This window comes from Acipenser ruthenus, chromosome 6 (assembly GCF_902713425.1).
Source record: "Acipenser ruthenus chromosome 6, fAciRut3.2 maternal haplotype, whole genome shotgun sequence".
NCBI classification, from domain to species: domain Eukaryota; kingdom Metazoa; phylum Chordata; class Actinopteri; order Acipenseriformes; family Acipenseridae; genus Acipenser; species Acipenser ruthenus.
The window spans coordinates 19,379,710-19,391,829 of NC_081194.1; the positions used below are offsets into that span (position 1 = coordinate 19,379,710).

Sequence of the window (12,120 nt, forward strand, 5' to 3'; positions counted from 1 at the left end):
GAACAGCTGTGCGACCTCAGTACAGTACTAAAGAACTGCAAAAACTAGATGATTTTTTTTTTTACTGATTCTCATTTAAATAAAATTGGAAAATAGTCTTGTTCATAATAATAAGATGATCAATGGTAAACTGTCACAGTGTTTTAACAGCCCACATGGTCACATATATATATATATATATATATATATAGTAAATATGGATTGGGGAGGAGGGCTATATTAGAAGATTATTGACCCGAGGGAAGACTATTGTTACCAAAATACATTATATATATATATATATATATATATATATATATATATATATATATATATATATATATATATATATATAATATATATATAACTGCAGTGTACAAAATTGAAGGCATATGAAAGAAAGTTTTTTAAAAGATTAGTATATATATAATTAGTACACAATATTCTGACATTTTAATTGTGTTACATTCTGTAGATGTACGAAGAACATTGAAAAACTTCTTGGCAGGTTATCAAATATTAAAATAATTACCAAAGTGGGTCCCAGAGTGCCTCATTTAGTAAAAGCACAGCTGTGTGGTGCTGTGTGGGATTCTGAAGGGAGCATCACATTGGCTCTGGCGCTCCTGTGGGTTTCGAAGAGAAAACTGACAGGGACTGTTTCTCCTCATCGTGCTATAGCGAATCCTGCCGGACAGGCGCCCAGTAAGCTCAAAAGTGGACATCTGCAGAGCTGGCCTTTGTCCTCCATAGGTTGATAGCTCGTTGACATCCACTCTCGAGTTCTTAGGTGTAAAAGAGCAAGCTGGCTTGATCGGAGGATGCCCACTGAACCTCTTCAGTTGTCCTGAGTTGTGTGGGGAATTGCTGCAGTGAGGGGGAAAATTATTTCAAATTGGGAATAAACTCGTGGGTAAAATAGTAAAAAAAAAAAAAAAAAAAAAAAAATTTGTTTACTATATTATAGGTCGGCACTGGCAGAAAATCCAGAACCGGGAACCCGCTGTGAAAAATACCCGGGTACCCGGATCTTTTTCGGGTAATGATTAAAATAAATAAAGAAAAAAATCACATATATTAATGTTTGAACATGATACATATTTAAATACTATATATTACACATACATTTAGTCCCTTCAGATGTAGACTTGTGTAACCTTTTTCAGTACTGGAAATAATAATAATAAATAAATAAATACCTTTATTTCTCATTTCTCCACTCACATGAAAATAAATTGTTATTTTCCTCATCTTGGTTTGACTAGTTTTCAAACGGTCTGGAAACGAGTGCCATCTCACTGATAAAGGGATTTGTAGTTTTTAATGTGTAATTAACAGTGGGCAGTGGACACCAATAAACTACGGTCCCAGAGTACATTACGATTGAACACAAGATCTGTGAGTTTTTTTTAAAATGTTTTATACCAGGGGTGCCCAATCCTGGTCCTGGAGGAATTTGTAGCGCACATGTGTGCCAAAAGGCTTGTTTTAATCTTTTTTACGCCGGCCAGAGACCCGTGTTTATATATATATATATATATATATATATATATATATATATATATATATATATAATTACCAAAGTAAAACTGTTAAAGGTACTTATAAAGTGACATTTTTGTGATGTTGCAGGCCAAGTATGGAAGGCAGATATCAGGGTGTCAGGGAACAGCTCTCCGACATGGGGCAGAAAGGCAGTCCATCCAGCGGCCCGTCCAAATTGAGCAAGGAGATGAGGTTCTGTGCGGTGTGCAGTGACTACGCCTCCGGCTACCATTATGGAGTCTGGTCCTGTGAAGGCTGCAAGGCCTTCTTTAAGAGAAGCATCCAAGGTAAAAGTGCGTTTATTACAGGAGCTGCGTAATGTCTTGCCTGTCCATATAGTATATTACTCTTTAATTGTAGTTACAGTGTAGATTACAGGTAGCTGTATTTATATATACCATGGTAGAAACCAGTGGAAAATGTATTAAAGTATAGTGAAATCAGTGAACAATGCGATTAAGCATGGTCACATAAAATGAATGTAATGGTAGAAGGTAAAACAAAATGTGGTTAACCATGGTATAAACATGGTAAAAATACTGAAAACTGCAAAATGATGTTGCAAATGTACAGGGTAACCACTGACTAATCAAACACTCTTTGATTATTTATCTGTTCCAATTTAGTACACTTTCATAGCAACAGACTTTATAGAGGGATAAGCAAATGCCTGCTAGACAATGTACTGCAGGCAAAGAAGGATTTTAACTGAGGGCAGGTCTGATGTTGTTGAAAAGTGAAGTTTGCTTACATTTATTATGACATTTTCTATATGTTCAGCATTATAATGGCTTTGATTCCTCTACCTGTATATTGTAGACCTTTTCCAAATGTTTCATACACACATACTGTATAGTATAAAATGTAAGAAATGTTGTTCATTGTAGCCATTTATATAAGCATGTTTACCAGAATTACAAACCAGCAAAGTGCAACAAAACAACACCTAACCACTTGAAGCACTTACTACACAGTAGTTAGTTGTTCCTCGCTAGCAACAGGACGGCTAAGCCATTTTCTTGTAATAAAACACTTTACAGATTCCAAAGTTGTAATTAAATAGTACAGCTTCTCTCTATCTCCCTCCCTCCCTCTCTCTCTCACTCACACACACACTCCTCCATAGCAGGGTTTCCCAATCCTGGTCATTTTCCTGTAACAAAACACTTCAGATTCCAAAGTTGTAATTCACGCTTACACCCAGTTTTCCCAATTTAAATAGTACAGATATACTCACTCACACACACACACACACCTCTATATCCTGGTCCTGGGGGACCCCAGTGTCTGCTGGTTTTCATTCCAACTGAGTTCTCAATTACTTAATTGAACTATTCATTAGCTTAATTATACATTTTTGATTGTTTTCAGCTTTTAAACAGTTGGAGATTTCAAGTTAACTATACAATTAAAAATGTCTAATTAAGCACATTATTAGTTCAGTTAAGGGTTTGATTAAGAAATTGAGACTTACAATTGTTACAAAATATGAAAATTGGATTTCCTTCTTTTAGTCTCCAGTCATTAAAACTTATAATAAAAAGGCTGACATTTATGAGATCAATTTCCTGCAAAGCAACAAAACAGAAAAACTGTCCCAAAGCAATTTTTTAGCACAGATAGCTGTATATTGTAGACCTTTTCCAAATGTATTTGTTTGCTTATTTCTGAGTTTGGTATCACAGCAGATTCCTAAAAGGAAGTTGTGTGGTCTAAACCTTTTAAAACTACTGTGCTGGGGGCTCCCGAGTGGCGCATCCAGTAAACGCGCTCCGTGCGGAGTGCAGGACGTGCCCTATAGCCTGGAGATCGCAGGTTCGAATCCAGGCTATGTCACAGCCGACCGTGACTGGGAGTTCCTAGGGGGCGGCGCACAATTGGCTGAGCGCTGCCCGGGTGGGGAGGGCTTAGGTCGGCAGGGGAATCCACGGCTCACCGCGCATCACCGACCCCTGTGGCTGATAGGGCGCCTGTGGTTCTGCAGTGGAGCCGCCAGATCTGTGTTGTCCTCCAGCACTATAGGTCTGGTGGCATTGCTGTGGATCTGCTGTGCGAAAAATGACGGCTTGGCAGGAGCACGTTTCAGAGGACGCGTGTTCCAGCCGCCGTTTCCCGAGTCGGCGGGGGAGTTGCGAGCAGTGAGCCGAGGATACAGATAATAATTGGCCATGCTAAATTGGGGAGAAAACCGGGGTAAAAAATTGGCGACAACTAAATTTTATAAAAAAAATAATAATAATAAAAAAAAAAACTACTGTGCAAATGTCTGCTTTACTTCATTATTATTGTTTTTAACTGGGGTGTTATTTGAAAATGCAGCTATTTTAGTAATGTCAGTAACATTTATGTTTCTGTAGCAAAAAGTATTGTCTAAACATTGAAACTGCTTGTCAGATAATATGACTGCCAGAATGTTTTTAGGTACATAGTTACTTCTGGTGTAAAACGTATATTAACTGCTATGAAGAAGTCAGTATTTTACCCTGTTTTACTATACCTGTTTATCATGCCAATATGCATTGGTATGTTTCATGTAATTGAATCGTGACATAGCAAACATTAAAATAAATAAATAAATAAACTGTGGGAACGGTCAGTTGCCTATGGCAAGCCACATTTAGAGGTATCTCAAATTGCATTTTAAGATACCATGAAGAAGAGATATCTGTAAATCATTTGCAGATATCTTTAAATATATATATATAAGGTATCTGTAAATAAACCCTTTTGAAGATTTTTAAAATTTCATTTTGAGATATCTAAAACTGAAATAAAGATATCTCAAGTTGATTTACAGATATCTTTAAATAATGGTTTGCTGGCATGATATGCCAAACTGTCATTTAGCGATATCTCAAAATACCCATTCATTTAGAGCTATCTCTAAATCATTTTAAGATATCTTGAAATAACTTCCTGTTCATTTAGAGATATCTCCAAATCATTTAGAGATATCTCAAAATAACTTCCTGTTCATTGAGCAATATCTCTAAATATATCTTTAAATTCTTTAGATATATCTCCAAATGAACAGGCAGTTATTTAGAGATATCTTTAAATGATTTAGCTATATCTGAAAATGCATATCTCATTTAAAGAACCATTTAAAGATATCTGGAAATGATTTAGAGATATCTTAAAATATTTAGAGATATCTATTCTATACATTCATTTGAGATACTGTATCTCTAAATGATCATTTGGCTTGCCATAGTTGCCATGGTGCAGTGAGTTATGAGCTGACTAGGTTCACTGTTGGATGAAGGAAAAGACCAACTAAGCCTAATGCAAATGAGGAAGTGTGTGTTTAAACTCTTGGTGCTCAATTTTATTTATTTTATGTTATTAAAAATTGAAAGAAACACAGATAATAACTAAATAAAAAGTGTTCACAAAGGCGGTTAAAGAAGACTGGGCTTCTAGTAATTGTTATTATTATTTTTTTTTTTATTTAATGTTTTGATAATTTTCTGATTTATTTTTATTTTGTGTTCTTATGTACAGCGCTTTGTGATGACTTGCCATGAAAGGCACTTTATAAAATTATTATTATTATTATTATTATTATTATTATTATTATTATTATTATTATTATTATTAATACATTCGCTGAGGTCTGATCTAATGCACAGTTTAGATCAAGCTTCCGTAATTAAAAGTGTTTTCTGACACTAGACAAACACTTTATTGTCAGTGCTCATATCCCTTTGCATTGATCAGCGTTTCAAACCTTTCTTTTATGTCTGCAGCGAGTTCAATAAGGGCAATCTGAAGGTCATAATTTAACATGCACTCATCACAGATTCACAGACATATTTACAAGGGATGCTGAAGACTTAATTACCTCAAGAATTAACATTAAATACACTAAATCATCAACCACAAAACAGTAATGTATACATACACAAGGACTCACTAAACAACCAATGTACAGTTTTTACAGCATGTCTGAGCAGTAATGCTCTGTCAGGTGCCTGTCAGAGAAAGTAAGAATCCTACACAGACACCATTATCTTATAGAAAGTTATACTCAAATCAAGTACTCTACTGGAACTGTTACATTTAAAAATCCTCCAGTGTAAAGCAGGTTTGAAGTGATGGCCAACAACCTTTTTTCCTGCCTTGTTTCTTGGGAGTCATAATAAAAGGAAGCTGAAGGAGACTGTGAGCTGTGGAGCCCTTGGTGTAATTGCAGCGATGTGCTGTTAAACTGACCTTGACATGGGAAGGGAGGAGTGGTTATTGTACCAGACATGCTGTGCCTGTAACATTGAGGAGAGTCTGCTGAATCGTATAATAAGGCAATTTGGATCAAGCACAGGAGAATTTGCCACAATTAGAACAGGGCGTTATGTGTGAAGAATCTGCACATTTAGGCTGTCTGCTAGGAGTCAGGAACATAATGTAATTTCCAACAGTGCCTGCTTATCATTCAGATAATTAAAAAAAAAAATCCACCATTTCATCACAAATACACCTATTTTCCCTCATTTAAAGACTATCTCCAGCAGACAGAATTTTCATGGCATTTTCTTTTATGAAAATATTTTTTTTTGGTCTTATTCGTATTTTTTACTTTTTAGCAATAGATTTGCAGATTTTTTTACAATGTCACACGAAATACTACAATGTAGATTCATCGTTTTTTTTTAAACACCTTATATTAAGAGATGGTGAACTGCAGCTTCTTAGTGCCTTATGCTGTTTTGAGTCTTGCTCACTCCCATGAGAAAGAGGATGTCTGTATTTTCTCTTCCTTCTCTGTCAGTTAATTCTCCCTCACTGCTTTCATGCAATACGAAGGCCATCAACACAATTTCAGTGTTTTTAATGAAAAGTGTTCCTACTATAGATTTATCATTGAAATCCATCCTCATGATGTTTGGTATAGTTAGTCATTCGTATCATTGGTAAATAAAGCACGTCACAAGTGAGATCAAAAGGGCTAATTGGGATTAATAATGAAAGACAACCCAAGGTAAAGATGGTACAAAACAATATATTCTTTAGTACCACTATCCTCACCAGGATTCATCGAAATGCTGGCGATGGGCATTTGCTATAGATTTTGAATGCTTCTTTAAGCCTTCTTTCCTTCGTAGGACACAATGACTACATGTGCCCAGCTACAAACCAGTGCACCATCGACAAGAACCGGAGAAAGAGCTGCCAGGCGTGCCGGCTCCGCAAGTGCAATGAAGTCGGGATGATGAAAGGTGGTATGTAACTTGTCATTTGCACCCGGCTGTTTCTCTCTGCTTCATGCAGAGCTGTCTTGTGTCAGCGCGTGCTATAGTAAATTGAGGTGTATCAGTCATATATCATTACTGTAATGAGATGAATAACCTTTTTTTTTATTTTTTATTTTTTATTTTTTTTACAGTAGCAGACATACTGTAGACTGTTTATAACTTGTGGATTCTACAATGAATAGAATTTATGTTTTAATTTAGTTTTTAATTATAGCTTCACTGTGGCATAAAACCATACATATAATAGCAAGTAGTTAATGGATAATGACCTTATATACTTACACATAGATGTTGTGTTTCGCTTGTTACAACATGAGGCGCTGTTATTCTGTTTTGTGTTATTTTCCTTTTTTATATGTTGCTGTGCTTTGTATGTGTATTTTATTTACTGCAATATAAAGGCAAACTTGTGGAAAGTTACTGATAAGGACACATTCCTCGCTTGGGTATGATATCTGGAGGTTGTGGGCATGGCCGTAAGGACACAGAGGTCGTGTCCTTGGTTGTTTTTTTGCATCATCAATGCTGATGCTCACGTAGAAATTCTGGTAAAGTTGAAAAGACTCCTTCATTTTCTCTGTATGTTTGCCATGGTTACATGACATAACAGCGAGTCCAAAACCACGACGACCATAACAGCGCGACGACATCACCGCGCCGAACTACAATTCCCATAAGACTGCGAAGTTCACAAAAGCGTCACTTAGGACTGCGTTCAATAAGCAGAGCGCTTTTTTGTTGCACTACGAGGCGGAAGTTAGGTCTTATTATTATTTGTTTATTTAGCAGACACCTTTATCCAATTATTATTTGTTTATTTAGCAAACGACTTTATTGAACGTTATTGTTACTGTTATTGTTAGAGAACGTTTTCAAAAATGGCGGACAAAGTTGCAATGGGGTTAGTTTTGCAGGAGTTTCTGGAAGAGAGACAGTATCATGCCTACATGTATACTCAGCAACGATTATTGCAGCGTTAGCGGCTGTGACAGCAGTGAACACAAAGTACAGTGAGGGTAGAAAATTACGTTGAGAATGTGATATAGCCACTACACCGATGCTGCATTTAAAGCTTATTTTCGGATGCAGCGAGCAACAATAAAACATGACATAGGCTACCTCAAATGTTGCCAACATTTTAGGTAGCCTATGTCATGTTTTATTTTAATCATACTAATAATAATTGTAATATTTATAATAATAATAATGATGAAGTTAATGCCACTCTGCCCCCTTGAGAAAAAAAAAAGGTTATAACTGTGCAGGGGTAGCAAAACTATGAGAATAATCGCGTTTAACATTCCTGTCTTTAGTAACGTAATAAAAATACTACAGTATGTGACCATAAGTTTATATTTATTTACAATAACATTTATAAATGTGTGCAGCCATTACAAAATATTAGAAAAGTTACTTATTAAAAGCAAACAAGATTTACACATTAACAACAACTACAAACACAGCCAATAACGTACTTAACACAGATATTTTGGTCAAATGTGACCGCACTTTGCACACCAGTAGTTCACCCCATTTTGACACGCCCACAGAGTCAACGTCACAGAGCGCTTTTTTGTAACAGGGCGTTCAATAGAAAACGATACGGAACGTTCTGTAGCGCTCTGGCTACTCGGACACACGACGCCGTCAGAGCGGGATTCACCACAGATTTTCTGATTACAGAAGACAATAGTTTTTTTTCACTGTTTCCATAGAGCTCCATCATAACTAGACTGCAAAATACGTTAAGTAAAACCCCCATGGAATAAAAACGTGTTTCCGCGAGCATTTCTTATGTAGTTGGGCTGCATATCGATTTTGTTTTTTTGTTTTTCACTTGTTGCAGAATGATATTCAGCACGTGTTTATTTATATACCTACATTACCTGTTGTTTTTCCAGTATTTAATATATTGCTCTTGAACTTTTTGTTGTCTAGCTAAATGCAGAAATGTCTGCAGGCTGCTTAGCAACCAGAAATGTTTGCTATGGGTACCGGAGACACTGAGAGAGACGAACTGGAGACCAAATGAATTAGAGGATAAGCAAAATGTGGTTTCAAAAGAAAATCTATAATTAGATATTGATGGATGTATACTTCTTTATGCTATCATGTGTGACTTTTTACTTATTTATTATTTTAGAATACATGGCTCAGTGCTATAGCCATCTGATTAACTCGTTTGCTTTAATAGGTATATAGCTCCACTAAATCTCACTGTAATGGTCAGCGCTGTAATGTCCCTCGCGGTGATGTCGTGATAGGCTTTGCCATGTAACACATAGATTTGGAGGTTGAATAGTCAATACCAAGCAGTCAAATAAATACTGCCAGCTATAGCTTGAAACCTAAGTGTGACCTTGGTGGAATGTCAGCTCTGGTTACAACGCTGGTTGTAGGTGACTTGTACTCTTCTGTACCAATGTCTGTGTCTTGTAATCTCTTGTAGTAATATATCTTATTAGCAGGATGTGTGTGTGAAATGCATGGGTTGTGAGTAATTTTATATTAGGACATTAGAAGCACCAAGAGAGAAAAGGTACGGGAGGATACCAGGCTGTATTTGACAGCCGTTACAAAAAAAGAAAGAATTGTTTAAGAATTATATAACCACAGGTTAGGTATAACAAGGCTTATTTAGAGCTCTTTAGTTAGTCCAGAAGAAGAAGAGAAGACGGCTGCACAGTTGTCTCCAAAATTGGTAATTATGCTTTCAGTGGGATAACATTCCTGTCCAGTGGTGTGCTGCTGAAATTCAGCACAGAGCTGCGCTTCAAACAATACTGCAACCAACACTCGTTTTGTAACAACTTTAAAATGTCTGAAATGATTTCAAATGTATATTGTTGTTTTGTTTTGGACTAGTTTAGTTTAGTCAAGAAATGCCTGCATCTGGTTTATCCGAACAGCCTGTGGCCCCTTCATTAACACTAGTAACGGCAGGAAACAATAGAAAGGCTGAAATTAATCCGAGTCAGGTGTCATGATTTACTGGGACATCCTCCTGCAGTGAATATAAAACGTATACCACGAATGGTCATTCAGTATCCTCGATTTTTCTCTATATCAGAATCCACCCGATATCTTTTTGAGTACTTCCTGATTCACAAAAAAATTACACAATGTAGTGGACAATGCAAAGTTTGCTAGTCCCACACGGTTTGTAGTATACTAGTATAGTATAAATCAATTGAAGCCAACAGAGTTAAAAGATTATCACATTATTTGATTTCTTGGAGATCAGGAAGTACTTGAAAGGAGACGGGAGCTATATACCACAGGCATCTCCTTTAACTTTAATTAAAGCAAACGAGTTAATCAGATGACTATAGCACTGAGCCATGTATTCTAGCCGCATGTTCTAGTCTGTATCGCTTTGTTATGTAGCTTAGTTTATAAAATCATAAATAAGTAAAAAGTCACACATGATAGCATAAAGAAGTATACATCCATCAATATCTAATTATAGATTTTCTTTTGAAACCACATTTTGCTTATCCTCTGTAATTGATTTGGTCTCCAGTTCGTCTTTTCTGTGTGACTCTCTCAGTGTCTCCGGTACCCATAGCAAACATAGCAAGATTTCTGGTTGCTAAGCAGCCTGCAAACATTTCTGCATTTAGCTAGAGAACAAAAAGTTCAAGAGCAATATATTAAATACTGGAAAAACAACACGTAATGTAGGTATAAAAAAAACAAAAAAAACATTTTAGTGACTGGATTGCAGGATTGTTTAGAATAATGCTAGGGACTTTTGGGTCATTTTGTACAAGACCTTTTAAAATATATTTTTGTTGTTGCTTTTTAGTCTTTATTTAACTTAATTAGATCCAGCTAGAGTAAAACTCAAATGTTTTGTCAACTAAACACAGAGAAGAGATTGCAGTCTGATATGCAGTATTGGTGTATTTGATTTGTTATAATACATGATAACACAATAGAAAATTACTTACATAAAGATAGGCCTTTAATAAAGTGTCACATTTGAGTTAGAAGCTGTGTACTGTGGTTCAGTGAGTGGATGACACCAGTGCTGAATCAATGTTGCTTCTCTTCATGATTTAAGGCACTAGAACAATATCATCTTACTGAGAGAAACTTGGCAATCTTGTTTGTAACAGATTATTCAAGCTGTGTTATGAGTTTTATTTCCCATCTGATTTAGACTATGACTTATGGAAAGTAAATACCATTTGTCTGTTTTTTAAACAGTGTGCTTACAATTTTATCGAAACTGGGACTGAAGTTTTTATGAATTTTGCATCTCCTATTAGGAATGTATCCCCATTTGCTCCTCAATTTGAATGTCGCTTCACTGCTGTAAACCCACGTACTCACTCCGAGAATGCACAGGGGGCGTAGAGTTGTAATCAAGCCAAAAGTCAGAGAAACAGACATCTCCCAGAAAGGTTTAAAATAATTTAGCATAGTTCATTACTTCAGTAATAGTAATTATAATAATAAACATGAATGAAGAACATTAGTCAGTCTCCGCTTGAGGAGAAGCTGCAACAACAATGCTTAATATATCTGGATTAGTAAAAACCGTTTGTTATGACGTGTATATAATATTGTACTACGACTGTTACTGCTGCTACTACTACTGCTACTGTTAAAATCACAAATAGGTCTGTGTGTTTTCTACAGGAGTGCGTAAAGACCGTAGGGGGCGACACATGCTGAGAGTGAAACGCACAGCAAGTGAGCAGGATGAGAAGAGCCACGTCAATGGCCATGACAGAAGGCTAGCTCTGACCCTGGAGCCCACACCTATCAACAATGGGAAGAAGAACAGCGCACTGGGTCTGTCGATTGATCAGGTCCTCATCCATTTGTTAGAAGCGGAACCACCAACACAATACTCAAAACAGAACCAAAATAGACCCTACACTGAGATTTCCATGATGAATATACTTACCAGTTTGGCTGACAAGGAACTGGTACACATGATAGCATGGGCAAAAAAGATACCAGGTAAGTGAAGGTAGATTGTTAGCATCTGTCATTAACATTTGTTTTTGTTTATTTTTTTATATCAAGTTTGTCACTTTTTTACTTATCATTTATGCAGTACATTTATTTGAAAAGTTATCTTGGTAACATTTTACAGTATGATGAACCTACATCGTTTTTGCTGGTTTGACTTGAAATCGCTGACTTTGACTCATCTAGAGACTACTGGCTGGCTATTAATTTTGCTAAGCACAGGTTTATGGCTGATATACAGTACTTGCTATAGGTTGCTTTCCTTAATACTCATCATGTTATTGAAGACTCAGCCACCCAAGACCACTGCCATTATCTAAATTGTATACACCAGAAAACACATTTACCCCATTTGAAC

General features: G+C 36.3%; 1 protein-coding gene across 4 annotated transcripts in view; it reads left to right on the plus strand.

The window, feature by feature from the left end:
• The window catches only part of esr1 (estrogen receptor 1), a 40,959-nt gene that overhangs the window by 4,104 nt on the left and 24,735 nt on the right, over positions 1–12,120 (plus strand). Inside the window, exons 3-6 of one of the 4 annotated variants that reach the window (XM_034016773.3) lie at positions 947–1,018; positions 1,612–1,811; positions 6,627–6,743; positions 11,424–11,750. In XM_034016773.3, coding sequence (XP_033872664.1) covers positions 947–1,018; positions 1,612–1,811; positions 6,627–6,743; positions 11,424–11,750 — 716 coding nt within the window. The remainder of the gene's footprint in view (positions 1–946; positions 1,019–1,611; positions 1,812–6,626; positions 6,744–11,423; positions 11,751–12,120) is intronic. The other 3 variants (XM_059025180.1, XM_059025179.1, XM_059025181.1) reach the window with 3 other exon arrangements.